The 20,468-nt window shown below is 38.7% G+C and overlaps 1 protein-coding gene across 1 annotated transcript in view; it reads left to right on the top strand.

The window, feature by feature from the left end:
- Positions 1 to 20,468, top strand: part of MORC1 (MORC family CW-type zinc finger 1) — a 176,459-nt gene that overhangs the window by 102,652 nt on the left and 53,339 nt on the right. Inside the window, exon 18 of the mRNA XM_088022888.1 lies at positions 19,636 to 19,701. Within this exon, the coding sequence (XP_087879014.1) occupies positions 19,636 to 19,701 (66 nt within the window). The remainder of the gene's footprint in view (positions 1 to 19,635; positions 19,702 to 20,468) is intronic.

The following is a 20,468-nucleotide window of genomic DNA, read 5'->3' as shown; positions in this document are numbered from 1 at the left end:
ACGTATTTAAAAAAAAACAGGCTCAGCATCTGTGTGACACATCTCTTTCAAAGACCGTGTAACTCATTATAAAATATGTTAATTGTTAACTAGTAGACCTCTGGAAGGTGACCTCAATCCCCCTTTCACAAAAATAACCCATGAAAGTATTCCAAAACTGTATTTTGGTGATAGCTGCCTGATGCTGAAACAAGACTCAAAACCATCCAGTATTCATTGTGAATTTACTCTCTTCCTGACTGCCTTTTAAAAGAAGCTCTGTTAGAGTACAACCCAGGCAAGGCTGGGAAAGCCAGAGAAGTAGGGCATTGGTGCCCTGTAGGCACAGTGCAGACATGATTCAGGTGCAGGGTAGATACCACTGGAAAATCGGGAACTGGCTAGTGTGTGACCATGATTCACCATGTCTACTGGTGGTGCCCGTTCTCCCAATATCCGGAAATAATAAGGTGCTTGCCATGGAATTATGGTCTGCCCCCTCTGGTTCTCTCTCTCTGCCTCCCTCTGCCAGTGCCTACTTACTTATCCATTGACTAGACTGGGAAACAAATATAAAAATGACCTAAATCTGCACATCCCATTTCTTACTCTCTCGTATTTCATCTTTCATGGCTGAAAGCATCCTGATCTGGGAAATGACTACGTTCATCAAAGACCTTTCTGGATCTTAGATTCTGTGGTTCTGGGCTTTGTGTTACAGACAAGCAGGAGTCACGGAATAATGGTAGGGGAGAGAGTATTATGGTAGTAGTATGTGAAGTCGGCAGCTACAGCCTCTTCTCCACCCCTCACGCGCCCTACTGCTGTGTGGAGTGGCTAACTTCTAGGAGCACCACCTACCTGATGCCCTGGTTAGACAGTGCTTACAGTGAGTCAGGGAGCTGTTTTGGTGAAAGAGGTATCTCAGTGGTTAGATCTGGTCCTCCAGGAGAAAATGAGGTAGCTAGGTCCAAAGCTGTCATTTCCACGGATGGTATCTTATGTAATCCCCGAAACAGAACAGTTACATCAGTTATAGCAAAAGAGGGAAGTAAAGTTCAAAGATGTTAAATAACTTGAATCAGTCACAATCACACATTTTTAAATGGTGAAGTTGGAATTTGTTTCCTTTTTGTCTAATTTCAGCACGGATCTGCTCACAGTCTCATAAGGGTAAATACAGAAAGGACCTAAGAACATTTACAAAGGCAACAAACTGATACACTGCAAAACCTAGTTGTTAAGGAAAATACTGAAGTTCGGTAACCTGATAGGAGAGCTCAATTTCAAGATGTAATTGATAAGCAACCCAAGACCCTCTCTGTAAATTGTGCTTCTGAAACAGCCCATTCCCCAGTCTTTCTCCTTTCTGAAGAGATGAATGAATAATCTGTTCCTCACTCCACATTTCAAATTCATTCCTCAAGACCTGCTGTTTTCTATACCGAGTGACAAGTGCCACCTGCTGGCCACACGATGAAGCATTTTCATTTTCATTGCGCCACTCTTGACTGCTCAGCCACTAAGTGGCATATTACCTGGATAATTGTTATCCTGTTTTTCAGTAAACCTAAACAGTAATTTTAAAACCATAGAGTAGAGTTACAAAATCAATTTCTCTGCATTCCAGGAACTTTCCAGTCCTCAAATTTGCCCTTTTCTCAGTTAACTCACGACTTAGATTCTCATCCACCTTCTATTGTATGACAAGGATGATTGCGTCATAATCATGCACATGGCACATAGTTTAGGTGCATCTCGTTCAGGGTGTTTTGGTACCACTTTAAATCCACTTAAAGCCCTTAGTCATTATAAAACAGATCGGAACTTGATTCCCTGAATAAAGCCTACTCTATTACCCATTTCTCCAGAAGTAGTGTTAATGGGTACATATTTATATAATCCCTGCTTTTACAGTGTGTGCTGTATCACTTATGTATCCTGTGAGTCTTTCTGGGTTCATCCTTTCTGGTTAATATTTCTTATCCTACAGTCTAGGCTCTCTCTAATCCGCTACGATTTGCCTTTCTGGCATTACAGTGGACCCTTGAACAACACGGGTTTGAACGGTGCAGGTCCACTTCTGTGGATTTTTCCCCCCCCCGATAAAGACAGTACAGTATTGTAAATGTACCTTATGATGTTATTAATAACATTTTCTTTTCTCTAGCTTACTTTATTATAAGAATGCAGTATGTAATCAATCTAACATACAAAATAAGTGTTTGACTGTTACGAGTAAGTCGTCCGGTCCACAATAGGCTATTAATGGTCAAGTTTTTGGGGAGTCAAAAGTTGTATGCAGATTTTCAGCTCTGCAAGTGTTGGGGTCCCAATACGTATGTTGTTCAAAGGTCATCTGCAGTGTCTTCCCCTCTGCAGGAATCTTCCTGAGCCTTGCCTTATTCTTTAGGTGTGTTCTCCTTCGCCCTGCTGTTCTGAGTGCCTTTGTTCCTTCCATTGTGTCTGGAGTGGTCTCTGTCTCTTTTCCTGTTCTTCAAGATCCAAAAATAATGTCATTCCTGTATGAAGTTTTTTCTCATTTCCTACCTGTGAAAATGTCATCTTCTTTCCGGTTCTCTTTGTCCTGAGTGGGTCTTTCTTAGAACATGTTTTACTCTCTAACTGGTATGATAGTTACTCGTGTAACTGTTCTGTCTCCTATGTTAGACTGTGAATGTTTAGAAAGAAGAGGCCATTTTTATTCATCTTTCCATTCCTCAAACACCTAGGCCTTTCACATAATAAGTATTTACCAAACAGTGAATGCAAGATTGAAGGCATAATTTGATTTATGCAGAACTCCTCACAAAATAGGTACAAAAACAAATATTTTTCATTTGACTGAATTGGTTGACTCTGCAAAGGTTAGACTTAACACCTTCTGCATATATTATCAGAGACCAAGGTGTTCTTATATTTGGTCAGAATAAGGTGTGGCATTTGCATGGGAGTATGGAGACTATATTTGGATTTCATTTGTCATGTTCATGGTCTTTGCATCAAGTGCAGAGCCTGTGTAAAATATCGTGCCTGTGGAAAAGGGTTTCCAGCAATAGCATTCTGTTCTTTTGCAGTTCTCATGTGGACACAGAAAAGGAGAGCGTGTCATCTGACAATTCCCACATTGGTTGTTTTAGCAGTAAATGTAGAGCAAAGAAGACTTTCTGAACTTCTAGCTGTGTTTTTCAAATTGAAGTGGCATATCTGAATACAACTGTGTAATGAAGACTATGCACTTCCCCATTTAGAATTTAATCTTTTAAATGTGTCATTATTGGGTAGGATGCTGAGATTTCAAATCTGTGTAAACCACAGAGACAGATGCCTTAGAAAATATATTTATTCATCGAGAGTACTTTTCAGCCTTCTTACATAAATTGCCATGATCGAAAATTTATGACACCTAAAGACCCTTGTCTAACGAGAAGCTATTACCTTCGCTGTGGTTGAAATACTTTATTACTCTTGCGAGAAAGATCCCATTTCTCTGCAGTGATGCGTTGTTTTTCCAAAAGGGCTAATGTGTAATACACTCACACTTGTGGGCCCCGTGGTCGCAGTACAGCCAATGAGACATGAAGCAAATAGCTTGTGTGGCACTTTAGAAGTTTCTAGAGGTGGGCATCAGGTGTTCTTTTTCTCCTGTACCTCCCACTTCCATGCCTGGCTCAGTGTCGGGCACAGTAGATGTCTCACGGAAGATGCGCACCTTCTAACTCATCCTCTCCTGAGGAGCAGATGTCACACTCCCTGCCGGAACAGCATTGTTCGTGGCTTACTGCACAAGCTGGCCCAGTGCCAGCAGTTAGAGGCGCCTCAGAACAGCCCGGAACAGAAGCCCGCAGGGTGTGAGGGGCTCAGGGCAGTCCTTCTTCCTGGCTCCATGAGTCACCCTGTTCTGCCCTGGAGGGTGGGACCAAGAGATTCCATCCATTGCTCTCTGCTCCTGGGTGTCCCAAGCAGGCCCCAGGGCAGCTGCTGGGGGCCACTAGGAACGGGGGTCCAGAGGGAACTCGCCTGTCCTCCAAGAAGGACAGAAGCAGTTTTGACAGAGGCAAGCAGTCTTGCCACAGCACATCCCTCACTCTGCATGTCAGTCGGTCATTCCTGTTCACCTCCACAGAGATGGAGGGAGGAGAAGTTCAGGTGTGTTGTCTGAAATGCTTTTCACTGGAGGGAATACTAATTTGGGTTGCAATGCAAGTACACCTAGTAGATCTCTGCCCTATAAAAATTCCTTGGGCACCTGAACTGCATGTACAACCAGTTCTCCACTAGTGTGCATGCTCTTTAGGGATGACCAGAGGCTGCCTGGTACCCTGGAAGCACAGTGGGACCCGTTTCCTGAGTGCTCAGAGTAAGGTTCAGACATTTGGCTTCCTTCCAAAGCAGGCTACTCCTTGGTCCCTTCTAAAGGAACACTGTGCCTCTGAGCACCGCTGAGCATCACTGAGCACGGGTGCTCCTGAGTCTTCCCCTCGAAGCTCGAATTCCGTGTCTCATCTTGTTAGACCTCATCTCCCCTCTTACTGAGGACCGAGCTTCACATTTTCAGTTCAGTTTAAGGATCTGTACTTCCTGATCGTTCTGATTTTGAAGTCAAACCCCACATCTTGTGCCTCTTGATTTAACGTTGTTAAGCCTTTGCCACCCGATCGTGTTCTTACTTTGAGTCTGGTTCCTTCCTGTGTCCTAATTCCTGTAGGCTCGAGTGAAGTTCATACGCAATCTCTATTTTCCACCTTGTCCTTGACCAGCGAGCACTTTAAGCCCCGCTCCTTCCGTCACTCTTGCTCACCCGGACCCAACCTTCTAACACAGGGCAGTCTCCTGACAGACCTGAGGGATCTAATCCAGACACAGAGACTTAACTGTTATTTGCCCATGACCTTTTCTTTCTAATGGTCTAGAATCCCCTTTCCTTTATTCAGAGAATCCTCAAGGAGGTCTTCTAGCCAAGACTATTAGTAATAATTCCTGGTATTTGAAAATAAGTATTACTTAAAATGTTTCTTAACAAGGGCAGATCTAGATGTTTTGGACCTTGAAGTATGTACAGTTTTGTCCATCCAAAGAGAAACTGCAAAATTCGTTAAGTATGAAGTTGGGGACAGAGCCTTGGAGGGGGCCTGTGTTGGGGAGGGGTCTTGAAGCCAAAGCTTCATTTGTTCCATGGTTTATCTGCCACTTGTTTCTGCATATACTGGGCCATGTGATCTCCACAGGGGTTTGTGTATTAAAGATAAGTGCATATTTTTCATGTTTCCAATCCCCTTCTCTTCTCCAGTTTCTTCCCGGAAATTTCCATAACCACATATATTTTGGTGAATTCAAAAACTACCCTGAGTGATTAACTGTATGTATTTTGTAGATGAGGATGTTATTAATTTTTTTCTTTTTCAAATTTTTTAAATTAATTTTTAAAAAAGATTTTATTTATTTACTTGACAGAGAGAGACAGAGAGCGAGAGAGAGCACAAGCAGGGGGAGCAGAAGAGGGAGAAGCAGGCTTCCCGCTGAGCAAGGAGCCCGAAGGCAGACGCTTAACCGACTAAGCCATGCAGGTGCCCCTCAGATTTTTATTTAAATTCTAGGTAGTTAACATACAGTTCAAGATTGGTTTCAGGAATAGAATTCAGTGGTCCTTCACTTACATACAACACCCAGTGCTCATCATAACAAGTACCCTCGTTAATCCCCATCATCCATCTGGCCCATCCCCCACCCACATTCCTCCATCAACCCTCAGTTTGTTCTTTACAGTTAAGAGTCTCTTATGGTTTGTTTCCCTCTTGTAGGTGAGGAGTTAAAGGAGAACGTTGAATGGAAGGATTAAATGACAGTACTGCTTGGAATGTACCACTGTTAGAGGTGCCTTAAGAGTACCAACTCACTGAAACCCTATACAGTCCTATGATTTTTATGATTCCTCGTTCATAGAAGAGGAAACTGAGGCCCAGAGAAGTAACTTGCCAAGAGTGATGTTAACTGTAGAACATAGTCTTCTGACACAGTCAGGCTCCAGACCCCTCCCTCTGTTATTAAGCCGTGTCCCTCTCTTGGCTTAAGTCACATAAACAGGAGAGGAGAGATTGATTCTTATTTCAAAGCTGTTTGAACTACTCTGATGTCTTAACTTTCAGTTTAGATTGATAGCTCTTCAGTGTGGGAGAAATTGAGAAATTAATAGCTAGCAACAATCATAATTTTTCTTTTTGAGGAGCTCTGTCTCTATTAGGCAGATATGGAGGGCAGTGATCTCTTTGGAAGGCGGTACGGAGGGAGGATGCTTAGGGGGACTCTGAAAGATGGTAGAGGCAGCTGAATGTGGTGAACAGCGCTGGCCTGGTGTCAGGATCCTTAGCTGCAGGTCCCAGCTCTTGTTTATGGGCAGCAGACCTCAGGCCTGCTTGTCCTAGTATCCCTGAGCCCAATAAAAAGAAGGGGATTAGGGGCACATGGGTGGCTCAGTCAGTTGAGCATCCAGCTCTTAATTTTGATGCAGATTATGATCTCAGGGTTGTGAGATGGAGCCCTGCGTCAGGCTCCAGGCTGAGCGTGAAGCCTGCTTGGGATTCTCTCTCTTCTTCCCTCCACCCTCCACACTTGCTCTCTCTCTCTCTCTCTCTCTCTCTCTCTCTCAAATAAATAATAAAAAGAAAGGGATTAAACTAGATGTTTACAAAGACCCATAGAAATTTTAAAACCTGTGAATATTGCCCATGTTTGTTATAAGCCATTAAGTTTTAAATATCTGTATTTGTTCATTTTATTCTGAATATAAACATGAGGTTTCTGGAGCAAAGGAAATTATTATTTAATTATAGCAAATAATTGTGCTGATTCGCATTTGTCCTGATTTGTATCCCTGAGGCAATGGATGAGATGAGTCAGATTAGATGTTGTCCTATATATACCAGAGTTTGTACTACTGGTAAAGAACTCTGAGAAAAAGGAAAAAAAGAAAAGAAAAGAAAAGAATCTGGATGTTTATCTAGGAGAAGGACAGCCACCTTCCTATTCCCCTCCATACGCACATAACCTTTTGCTCTTTGGGAGGCATCCTGCATTCTTACTCTTACCCTTTAGAATATAAATATATCTTTCTAGGGGAAGATAAGACTAGCTTCTCCAGCTTTATAAACCAGGCAATGTCCTCATGGTCTCAAATTCCATTCTTCCCTTAAAATGTAAACATATACCTCCAAGGAGGTAAATCTCTCTGGAGGTAATGTCTTCAGATGCTCTCTCACTACTAATTAGTCATAAATCAATTTCCAAGGTTGGTTCTTCTATTCTAGGTCTCAAGTTTTAGTAAAATTTGCTCAGAAAGCCCTAATGGTATACATGCCTAGAAGTATTTTCTCTCTAGTATCACAAAGCACAGATACAATTAGAGGGGAGAACCCCCTGCCTTCCAGGGCAGTGACTCTATGATGACTGGGTCATCTAAATGAGAATGTCACAGGTTTGTAAAAACACAGATTACCAGGGATCTGCAGGACTGCCTGAACAAGAGTCTTGGGGACTGAAGCCTGGGCATCTTGGCATTTCTACTTCACTCCTCAGATGATTCTTATGTACCACAAATCCTCCCAGCTTGGGGATCACTCAGCTCTTCTGCTGCTGGAGATACTTCATCTGATGCAGCTTTTGCTGATTCAGTCTGTGATTTTCAGGACTTCCCAATCATGTAAAGAAATTTAAGAGTCTTTCTGGGAGAGTTTATAAGTGTCCTAGAAAAATGAATGCTGGTATTAGCAAGCTTTCTAGGGTGATGATGATTCTTTGAAGTCTGAAGATGATGGTGATGATAAAAAACATGCTGTTGTTAGGAAACTACTCTTTAATTAAATGAGACTGGATTCGAAGCATATCAACAGTTACATAGATTTCTGTTTTACAGAATATGCAATTAAAGATGTAAAAATGTGTTTTTCAAATAAAAAAAGCATATACATGATTTAAAAAAAAACTATTAAAAAAAGTATAGGCCAGCTCCATGACTAATCTTCATCCATTAGTAGAAATGCATCTGTCAGTAGAAATATCTGTCTCTAATTAAGAAGGGAACACTTTTGGAGAAACTGGTAACGTTTTTCATTAAGGTCAACTTCATTTAGTACACTTAACATGGGCCAATTTATTTTAGTTCACTAATTATATGTCATCCCTGTTTCCACAGAAGGTATTTCAATAGGTAAAACTGAAATACCCTATTTTTTGTCTCAGTGCTTCAGAAAACTTTCTTTCTAATCTTGCTTTATAGTGTTTTGGTTTTGGTCTCTCCCCTTTCCCCAGCTCAGCCTGAAATTTCTGAGCAGACAGGGAAAATGATCAGTAATCTGATTGATTTAATTCTGCTGGATTATTAAATCAAGTGTGCAAATATTACCATTGTGTCTATTAGGATCTGGGCATTGCACTAAGTCCATTTTGTTTTAAGACTTTATTATTTCTTTTAGAGCAATTTTAGGTTCACAACAAAATTGAGAGGAAGATACAGAGATTTCTCACATATTCTCTGCCCCACACATGCATAGCCTCCCTTGTTATTCGCATCCCTCACCAGAGTGGTACATTTGTTATAGCTGATGAACCTACTTTGAGACATCATAATTACCCAAAGACTGTAGACCCTTAGGGTCACGGTTGGTGTACAATTTATGGGTGTGAACAGATGTACGATGACATATATCTGTCATTATAATATCATGCAGAATATATTTATTGCCGTAAAAATACTTCCTCTGTGCTCCGTTCATCTTTTTCCATTCAACTCCTGGCAACCTGTGATCTTTTTACTGTCTCCATAGTTTTGCCTCTTCTAGAACGTTATATAGTTGGAGTCATACAGCATTTAGACTGTTCAGATTGGCTTCTTTCACTTAGTAATATGCATTAAGGTTCCTCATATCTTTTCATGGCTTTAGAGCTCATTTCTTCCTATCACTGAATAATATTTCATTGTCTGGATATACCAGTTTATCCATTCACCTACCAAAGTAGATCCTGGTTACTTCCAAGTTTGGGCAGTTATAGATAAAGCTGCTATAAACATTCATGTGCAGAATTTTGTGTGGGCCTATATCTTCACCTCTTTTGGGTAAATACCAAGAAGTGCTGTTGCTTGTTCAAATGGTAAGAGTATGTTTAGCTTTCTGAGAAACTGCCAACCTATCTTCTAGAGTGGCTGTACCATTTGCTTTCCTGCCAGCAGCGAATGATTGTTCCTGTTGCCCCACATCTTTACCAGCGTTTGGTGTTGTCAATATTTTGGATTTTGGCCATTTTAACAGATATGTAGTGGTATCTTATTATTGCTATTTATTTATTATGTCTTATTATTGTTTTAACTTACATTTCCCTGATGACCTATGATGTGGAGCATATTTTAGTATACTTATTTTCCAGCTGTGTATCTTCTTTGGTGATGTGTCTGTTAAGATCTTTGGCTTATTTTATGGGCGCCTGGGTGGCTCAGTTGGTTAAGCGACTGCCTTCGGCTCAGGTCATGATCCTGGAGTCCCGGGATCGAGTCCCACATCGGGCTCCCTGCTCAGCGGGGAGTCTGCTTCTCCCTCTGACCCTCTTCCCTCTCATGCTCTCTGTCTCTCATTCTCTCTCTCTCAAATAAATAAATAAAATCTTAAAAAAAAAAAGATCTTTGGCTTATTTTTAAATCAGTTTGATTGTTTTCTTATTGAAAACCTATTAAGAGGTTTTTTTATTTTGTATATTTTGGATAAACATCCTTTATCAGATGTTTCTTTTGCAAATATTTTTTTTCTAGTCTGTGCCTTACCTTCTCATTGTCTTGATCCCACTGGTTTTTATAACTTAAAGGCCATTGCTCAGATCAGCAAGATAAGTTTCCTAGAGGAAGCTAGGTGGGTTGAGGGGTCAATGAAAAGTAAAGTGGGAGCCATGAGTAATAAGCTACTTTTAAATTGTACTGAAGGAGTGGAGAAAGAAAGGTAAGTTTGTAACTAGAGTGTTAGGTGGTAGGGTTGAGGTAAATTTGTGGTTGGGAGAGGTTTGACAGTGTTTCTGGACTAGGAGAAGGGAGCCAGTGAAATCGGGGAGACTTCACAGCAGAGATGAGTCCTGACTGGTACAGAAAGATTCCAGCAAAGACAGGAAGGAAGGATTAGTGGGACCCAGTTAGAGAGTTTAACTCAGGGTAAGAGGAGGGGCATTTTTTCCCTCTGGGGCTGTGGGAGAGAAGGTAAACGGTGGGGGGGGGGTGTCACCGGTGGGAGTCATACAAACCTACTAATCTAGTTTTGTTTCTTCTAAAGAAGAATCAGGGCCATCGACCGATGGTGAGAGGCAAGCTTTGTGTACAGGGCATAATGAAGATTTGGAAAAACCTTTGTCAGGGGCACAGAAGCTAACTAACGATAAGTAAAAGAATAAATCCAGAGAGGATGAGACCAATGCATTTTTCATGGTGTGGGTTCAACAGTTATGCAAGTTTTAGCAGCCTGAAATTTCTGGGCGGACAGGGAAAATGATCGATGATCTGATTGGTTTAAGGCTGGGGTTTGTCATGTTGGGTGTGGCAGAGCACAGCTGAAGTGATGAACTGTCGTTCTCAGGCAGAATGGGGAATGCAAGGGAAGCCAAGAGGGGGTGTGATAAAGTGAAAGAAGAGACAAGAACTGAGGGAGAATAAAAGTTTCAATAGCTATGAAGAGCATTGATAATCCTGAGAGAATTAGAAGAAATGTAAGTTATAAGGAAGTAAAAGGACTGCAGAGCCAGAGAGGGTTTAAGAGACGGGAAGACTGGTGTCAGTTCACTTACCTTGGGCAATCCCTGGAGTTACAAGGTGAAGGAAAGCATGTGATGAAATTAATGGGAAAGATGAACAGGACTCAGAGAGGTCAAAGAATCGGGTCCAATATGATTAAGGATAGGGTGTACCTTTACTGTAGATATAGTGAAATTATTCATTGACTGTAGTGAACCTTTCTGGGTTATGGAACCATATGGGGAAATGTATTCAGTACGGCTATCATTGCAGGCCTCCTCTCCCAGCTACTGCTGGTGTTCTTCTCATTATGAGTGAATTTTGCCTTCATCTGGAGGCATTATTCCTGATGTCTGAAGGCCGTCTCAGTGTCTGGTATTGGCTTCTGTCTTGCCTTAAAATGTTTTCTTTGACTGTCATTACTGATGTTTTTTTTCTGCTCAAAATGTAGTTGAGTCACTTTAATTTTTGCTGTTTTTCTATACTGTGTGAAGTTCGGTAGAAACACCACTCTGAAATTAATTCAGAAGAGGAAAGTTTATGGACTTTATAAATCTTTTATTTACCCACAATTCTAGTTTAGTGGGGTGATTAGTACAGGTCAAAAGTCATTACACTAAAACTAAGTAGCAAAAGTCTTTATCTTTAAGCCGGTACCCAAAATGATGCAAACCCACATAATTGAACTGTATCATATATTGTTACTAGGCCAGGCTCAATCCATTTTGCTGTGTCAGGAACAAAGCTCGTCCCAGGGTGATGCAAGCATTGGAGGAGAGTATATACTGGCATTTAATACAAAGCATCTCAAAGATGTGATAATAATCCAACAGGAGTGGAGAAGTAGTCACATTACGTATGCAGAGTATACTTGTGGCAGTGTTTCAGTTGTGGGGAATAGATGAGCCATAAGCTCTGGGGACATCTATATATCCTTTCAATCATTAACATCTTACTGAGTACCTATAAAGTGCTAAACACTGTGTTAGGTACCGCAGATAAAAAATGAGTTTGGAAGTTTAAGGTCTATTTGAGAGAGACACACATGTTAATATATAACTCTCAGTGTGATACATACCATAATAAAGAGAGGTAAAAGTGTTCTAATAGGAGACTTCTAGTATAAATGTGGCTATACAGACTTAGCATTTTCCCATTCTTTTTCTGAAAGTCTTCTAAGGACAACAAGCAAAACAGACAACAAAAATGTAAACTCAAATTTCAATCCTACCAAGAGACATATACTAAAATACTGCTCAGGGCCGCTCAAAGCTGTCAAGATATAATGCAAGAACTCCACAGGAGGCAGGGGAGAGAAATGCAAGAAACAGCCCAGCAATAGCACATCTAAAGAATTAATACAAACACACTTAGTGAAGAAGGGAACTTCTGGAGATGGAGAAGTGATCACCACTGTCTGCTCTAGCTAGGAGGCAACAGGAGCCCTACTGGACTTACTCTGGTTCACAGAAGTGATGTGGAATGCACATGAAAGTACTCAAAAAGTCATATTTGCAGAGGTTGTGTGTGTGTGTGTGTATGTGTAAAGAGAGATGAGAAGAAATTTTGGCTTGTGGGGGAAAAAAAAATCTTGCCTAGAATCCTATCCTCCCTTCTGATAGAAAACTGACAAAGAGCTAGTCCTGGAAAACCTAACTCTTATATGTTTAAGAAATGAACTAGCATAGCAGCTAAAAAAGGCATCCTACAAAAAGAAAAAAAAAGATTCCAGTGAAATATGAACAAGGTACCATATAAATATATAACATAAAAATAAGATTCCATAAGAAAAGAGAGAAAAAATCCAGTAAAATACAAATGACATGACAAGAAGCAACCACATCCATTTCTGATAAAAACTCACATCCAGTCAGGAGCAGAAGAACAGTGTTTCAGTGTGATAAAGGGCAATCTATAAAAAACTTACAGCTAGAATTGTACTTACAGTGAGAGACTAAATTCTCTTCTCCTAAGATTGGGAATTAAGCAAGGAGGTTTGTTCTCACCACTTCAATTCACCATTGTACGGGAAGTTCTAGACAAGTGCAAGAAAGAACGAAAAAGAAATAAAGGACATTCAGATTGCAAATGAAGAGGTAAACTTTTTCTTTTTAGTTGTGACAGTCCAGGTAGGAAATCAGATGGAATCTATAAAAAAGTGACTAAAACTGGTGAAATAAGCTTAGCAAAGGTGCAAGAGTACAAAATCAGTATGTATAAATCAACTGTTTCTACATACTTGCAGCAAACAATTAAAAACTAAAATAAAAAATACTATTTACAATAGCATTAAAAGGTGTGAAATACTATAGGAAATACAGTCAAAAAATAAAGAATATGTGAAATACCTAGGGACAAATTTAACAAAAAGATATGCAAGACCTGTAGACTAGAAACTATAAAACATTGCTGAAAAAATTACATGAAATAAGTAAGCAGAGAGATAACCTATGTTCATGGGCTTGAAGATTCAATATTATTAAGATGTCATTCTCCCCAACTGGACTACAGACTTAACCCAACCTCAAGTCAAAATTCAAGCAAGATTTTTTTTGTAGAAATTGCCAACATTCTAAAATTCATATAGAGTGCCAACAGTAGTCAAAATAACATTGAAATAGAACAGTTGGTAGACCGACACTACCTAATGTCAAGACTTATTATAAACCTACAGTAATCAAGACAGTGTGATATTGGTGTAAAAAGAGACCTAGAGAGCAGTGGAATAGAGAGTCCAGAAATAGACTCACACATATATATTCAGTTGTTTTTCAGTAAAGAGACCAATACATTTCAATGGGAGGAAAAATAACCTTTCAACAAATGTTACCAAAACACTTGGATAGCCATATATCCCCCAAAATAATGAACCTTGACTCTTACCTCAGTACTGAAATTATCTTGAAATGGACTATAGCTTAAATGTAAAAGCTAAAATTATAAACCTTCTGGAATAAAATATAGGGAGACATTTCAGTGACCTAGGGTTTGGCAAAGATTTCTTAAATATGATACAAAAAGCACCAGCTCTAAAAAAAGTTTTGAAAAATTGGATTTCTTTAAAATTAAAAAACTTTCTCAGGAAACAAACAGGGTTGCTGGAGTGGTGGGGGGTGGGAGGGATGGGGTGGCTGGGTGATAGACATTGGGGAGGGTATGTGCTATGGTGAGCGCTGTGAATTGTGTAAGACTGTTGAATCACAGACCTGTACCTCCGAAACAAATAATACATTATATGTTTAAAAAAAAAAAGAAGATAGCCGGAGGTGAAAAATGAAGGGGGGGAATTGGAGGGGGAGATGAACCATGAGAGTCGATGGACTCTGAGAAACAAACTGAAGGTTCTAGAGGGGAGAGGGGTGAGGAGATGGGTTAGCCTAGTGATTAAGGAGGTATTAAGGAGGGCATGTTCTGCGTGGAGCACTGGGTGTTATATGCAAACAATGAATCGTGGAACACTACATCAAAAACTAATGATGTAATGTATGGTGATTGACATAACATAATAAAAAAAAAACTTTTGCTTTTCAAAGTACACAATTAAGAAATTGAAAAGGCAAGCCACTGACTGGGAGAAAATATTTATAAAAACAATATCTGACACTAGACATGTATCTAGAATATGTAAAGAATTTTAAAAACTCAGTAAGAAGACAACATAATTAAAAATAGGCAATTATTTGAACAGATACTTCACCAAGCAAATACACATATGAACATAATAAGCATATGTCTACACAAAAACTTGTATGCTCATATTAGTTTTGTTTGTAATAGCCAAAAACTGAAAGCCACCTAAGTGACTATTAATAAGTGAAAGGACAAATTATGGTCTGGCCAATCAGTGGAATACTACCCATCAATAGAAAGGAATGAACTGTTGATTGACATAGCAATATGGTTTAATTTCAGAATAATTCTTCCTAGTGAAAGAAACCAGAAAAGAATTTCATACTATCTGATTCCACTTAATAGAAAATTCTAGAAAATGAAATTCTAGAAAATTCTAGAAATTCTAGAAAATTCTATATTGAGAGAAAGATCAGGGAGTAGGAAGGAGTGTAGAGAGGGATTGCAAAGGAGCACAAGGAAACTTTTGGGGATGATCAATATGTTCATTATCTTGATTATTATGATGACTTTATACATATGTCAGATCGTATCAAACTGTACACTTGAGTTATGTGCAATGAACTGTATGTCAGTTTTATCTCAGTACAGCTGGAAATGTAAAAAAAGAAATGTTGACAGATCAGAAGGAAGTTTTACATACACATTTGGAAACAAGTTTTTACTTAGTAAAAAAAAGTTATTTTTATGAAGGAAGACCTCAAAGAAGAAATATAAGAACTTAGGAAGAGATATTGAGACAATGAAAATGAAACATGATTTGGTAGAACTCAAGAAGAAATAGAAAAAATAAATCACACAACTGGAAAGAATACAAAGGCAGATTATCACTCTGATAAACCCAATGGGGATACAGAGCAGGAGTCAGCTATTACCCATTGACCAAATCTAGCCCACTACCTATTCATGTATGGCCCTTAAGCTAAAAATGATTTTTACATTGTTGGATGATTGAAAAAAGAAGAATATGTAACAGAGACTCTATGTGGTCTACAAAGTCTAAAATATTTGCTGTCTAGCTCTTCACAGAAAAAAATTTGCTATCTATCTCCTGCTATAGAGGATAAAAAGCAAGTAAAATGAATAGAAATTAGGAAGGACTTCTTATAATTACAAAAGAAAATGATAATAGAAGTAGGAAAAGGAGATTCAGTATTTGCATAATTGGAATATTGAAAGAAAAAGTAAGGGAAGAATGCATTTTTAAAGATATGTGGTCCATATATACAATGGAATATTACTCAGCCATCAGAAAGGATGAATACCCAACGTTTACATCAACATGGATGGGACTGGAGGAGATGATGCTAAGTGAAATAAGTCAAACAGAGAAAGTCAATTATCATACGGTTTCACTTATTTGTGGAACATAAGGAACAGCATGGAGGACATTAGGAGAAGGAAGGGAAAAATGAAGGGGGGGAATTGGAGGAGGAGATGAACCATGAGAGACTATGGACTCTGAGAAACAAACTGAGGGTTCTAGAGGGGAGGGGGTGGGGGGATGGGTTAGCCTGGTGATGGGTATTAAGGAGGGCACATACTGCATGGAGCAGTGGGTGTTATACGAAAACAATGAAGCGTGGATCACTACATTAAAAACTAATGATGTATGGTGACTAACATAACATAATAAAATAATTAAAAAAATAAAGGTATAAATCAGGAAAACTTTGAATTAAAAACAAAAAATCTTGAAGCTACATATTTGAAACGGTACACTGCATGTTTAGCGTAGACTATCCCAAGAATAGTCAACCATAAGACATACACTAGAAAAGTTACTCAAGTGTACAGAAAAAGGTAAAATGTTTGATGAGTAGGCATAAAGATCAAATCACTTATAGAGACAAAAAAATCAGATTGGCTTCAAATTTTCTACAGAAAACTTTGCTCAGGTGATAGTAAAGTAAGAACTATAAGACCTTCAAGGAAAGGAGGTATAAACCCAAAATTTTATATTCATCACAACACCCCTCAAATAAAAAGCCTACAAACAAATAGTTTTGAAAAGAGGAAAAAAACCCAGAAATCCCTTTTAGAGGAAAACAAGATCAAACTTCAGCCAGCCAAGAGATACCTGAAAATTCTACAGCAAAAAAACTGGAAATAGGCATTGACTATATTTAACTATAGACTATAGGCTATAACTGTAGTTAAACTATAGTCTAAACCATATGTAACCTTAGGTACCAAACTGAATGTAAATTCCCTGGCAACGTAGAAATAATTCAACTAACAAAAAAAGAAGTCATGGATGAGAGAAGGTGAAAGGTAATGTGTTTGCCTCATCTATAAAGAGATCAAGAGGTATCACTGAAGCAATTTAAGCATACTTTTTGGTACTGATGTAAATATGGAGAAAGACAATACCAGTAAATATCGGACAGTGGAAGAAAAGAAGGTACAGAAAAATTTTATCATCCAGAGTAGGAAACTTATAGATACTGTCTGAAGATGGAAAGAACTAATAAGGGTTTTATAAAATTATCATTGTAATGGTAGCCCCTTGGGGGAAAAGGAAAACTCTCTATAGTATCAGAAGAGGTACTCACACAAAAGAAAAGAAAATGGACTGTATCATTAAAAACTTAAGAGAAATTATAAAAACAAAATAAGTAATATGACAGCTAATACCAACCACATATATGGTATCAATAAATGCAAATGGCCTAAACCTTACCTTAATAAAGAACAAGGAACTTGAGGTTGCATCACAAGGCAAACCTTGATCCTGTGCTGTTTAGAAGACACCCATCTAAAATGGCATTTCAGAAAGATTGAACATGTGATTTCAAACAAATGTACAAAAATCAAATGGGGTCCAGCCTAACATTAATTTGGAATTCAAGGGAAAAAACATTAAATGTGCAAGGAAGGGCATTAAATTAGGCTAAAGCCTTCAGTTTATAATAAAGATGTATCCATTATGAATCTCTCATATCAGCTAACGTTGAGTTCCATAAAGCAAAAACCTACAAATGATACATGGAAAAAGAGTCAGTCATGCTGGTAATAGGAAACTTTAATTGGCCCTCAACCTAGGAATATCTAAACAGCCAATAATATATAATAATAATGTATATATAATTGATATATACTCTTTACTCTCAAAATAGAGAATGTCTTTTTTATCACTGCTCTTGAAATATTCACAAGGATGACTATATGCTGAACCACCAAAAAGCCTGATGGAGACAATGTGACAGTGTCTATCCAAATTACAAAGGCATATACCTTTTGATCCAGAAATTGCACTTTTAGAAATTGATTATATAGACATACACAAATACAAAATTACTTATTTACAAAATTACCTATTTTACATGTCATTACAAAATACTTTAGAGTAAAGTATTGAGAAGACCTAAATGTTTATCAGGGGGTCTGGTTAAATAAATTTTTGTACAACAATACATTAGAATATCATGCATCTGTAAAAGGAAATGAAGAAGTTTTTTAAGTACTAATAAAGATCTCTAGGATGTATCCTTAGTGTAAAAGCAAGATGCAGACTGCATGTGTAATATACTACCATTTTTCCCTACCTCAGAAAAGGTGGGAAAAACTTACTTATATATGCTTCTGTATGAGATTAAAATAGTATCTCTGGAAAGATAAACAGAAAAATAATAGCAGTGGAATGTGAACTGGGCAAATGAAGAATGGAGTAGTAAGGAGCCTTTTAAAAATATACTTTTAAAAATGTGTTTTCCTGGGCACCTGGGTGGCTCAGATGGTTAAGTGTCTGCCTTTGGATCAGGTCATGATCTCAGGGTCCTGGAATCGAGCCCCGTGTCGGGCTCCCTGCTCAGCAGGAGGCCTGCTTCTCTCTCTCTCTCTCCCTCTACTACTCCGCCCTGCTTGTACTCTCTCACTCTCTCTGTCGAATAAATAAAATCTTAAAAAAAAAATGTGTATTCCATGTGAATATATTATCTGCATAAACATCTAAAAAGGAACAATGCTATGGGGTTATAGAAGATAAAGAAATTTTCCTTTGGGGGTTCAGGGGGAAGGGAAGAAAGCAAGAAAAACAAGATTATAGAAAATAGTTCAATCAAGAGATGATAAAAACCTTAAAACAATATGGTGACATGAGGCTAGGGAAAATTTTGAATTTAAAGGAGATTTAAGTGGAGAAATCCACACGTTCATCACTGATTAGGTGGAGAGGGTTGAGGGTGATCTTGGACTAAAGCTAACGTAGCTTTGGTGTCTAGGTGTTTGGTGACGTCACTAGTCAGGAGAGGGAATGCATTAGGAAATACTGGTTGAAGGCGGGTGCAGCTATAGCAGCGAAATAATTGTTTTGAAAAGATTGTCTTGAAAGATACCTGCATTTTATAGGACGTTCCAAGAGGCATTTGGGTCTCAGAACAGAGGAAAAGGCACCATCTCAAAATCTATGCAGGCCATCCACATTGGAAAAGTTCTCAGCAGAGAGCAGAACCAACCCTTAATCAGTTGGGACTTCCAGTTTTTGGGGTAGGGTACTTACAAGAGGAAAATAAATTTTATGTCCTAGAGAATCTGGCTACGGAGCTGGTTACCGCATGGGTGTTTGTGGCACAGTAAATATGAATGGATGTACTACCATTAAGGAGGTCCAAGCAGTCCCCTAACCAGGCTCGCATCCCAAGGGGAATGAACCTGAGTCTGGGGTGCAGGGCCTGTATTACTCTTTATCTTCTCTCGCTGTACTTCATTAACATCTCATCATTTTAACATGAACATCATCACATCAAAATATTAGTCTAAAAGGTACTTCTTTTCCAGAGAGAGCAAATCCTCTCTCTCTAGCTGTGCCTGTGAGCACAAGCATCATCCAGGTATTAGGCATACCGCTGAGGCCAGTCTACCCTCAAAAGTCCCTTGAAGCTCTGGCCCGAGCTCTGAACTAGACAGAGCTATTGCTGAAGGTCAGGATTCATTCCAGATGCTGGGACCTGCAAGTGGGGAACAAAGGGTCTCCAGAAAAAACAGACAGGGGCTTGGAGGCATGTTTGATACAGCAGTTCCCTGAAATTGCTCATGAGACGTCTGATCTATAATGCTTTGACAAACCATTGCCTTCTTTTATGTTACCCACTCACCACTCATCAGAACGTTGTTGCAGTGTGTCTAAACGGACCCCTTAACCAATTACCAGTGAGGGTGTGCAACCTTGAAACTCCTTTAAGAAATGAAGATTATTGGATTATTGTAATATTCCAGTTGAAAGTTATTTTTACTTACATTTATCTAATGATTTTTTTCCATAAAAGCCTCAGTTTATACCAACAAGTAGGATCACTGAATTCACCACTTCCTGCCAAACTTCAGCATCTAAGGTGAGTAATTAAAGTAGGATTTAGCCATTTGTGTCATGTTTCCCATATGAAGGGTAAGACTTTATCAAGGGCCAAATGTCACCATGGTTAATGAGGTTCAGAGAGTGAAGCACTGACACATGTTTTTAACTGCCATTATTTTTTTGTCTTATTAGATACATGTTTATTAGGAAAAACTTAGAAAATAAAGTAAGAGATAAATAAAATTTAAATCACTCATTGTTTTACATTCTGGAAATGACCATTTTATTTATTTTTTTAAATTTTAGTATGTTAGTCACCATACATTACATAATGATGACCATTTTAAATATTTTAATGTATTTTCCATATTTTCTTTGGTTATATATGTGTATATGTATATATGTAATCATATATATAGAAAGAGACATTGACTGATTCAGTCTATAGATTTATATTTGCCTAGAAATATGTTGTATATATAATTCCTACATTGTTTCTTGTGTTTCCTATATGTCCTATTATATTCCTCCAATGTCTGTTATTATCTAAAATTTAAATTTTAGAGAGAATATTTTTTGACCTTTAGGGCTTTTCACTTAAACCAATCACACACGAACGTGAGTGCACACACACGGAAAACTCTGCAATTTTAGTTACTCTTATTTCTTAATGGGCAGATGATAGGCTTGACATACCCCAGCCAACCTTTAGCCAGGTTACTGACATATATGCACCAGGTTTTTGACATATAGGAACCAAAAGCAAGTAAACCTCTGTTGCGAGGAAGTCAGGAAGCATACTAT

The sequence above is a fragment of the Eumetopias jubatus genome, unplaced genomic scaffold (genome assembly GCF_037043125.1).
Source record: "Eumetopias jubatus isolate StellerSeaLion01/CBP00866 unplaced genomic scaffold, mEumJub1_p1.0 scaffold_1, whole genome shotgun sequence".
NCBI lineage: Eukaryota > Metazoa > Chordata > Mammalia > Carnivora > Otariidae > Eumetopias > Eumetopias jubatus.
The sequence above is the reverse complement of the archived record's forward strand: the minus strand, read 5'-3'. Positions and strand labels throughout refer to the sequence as shown.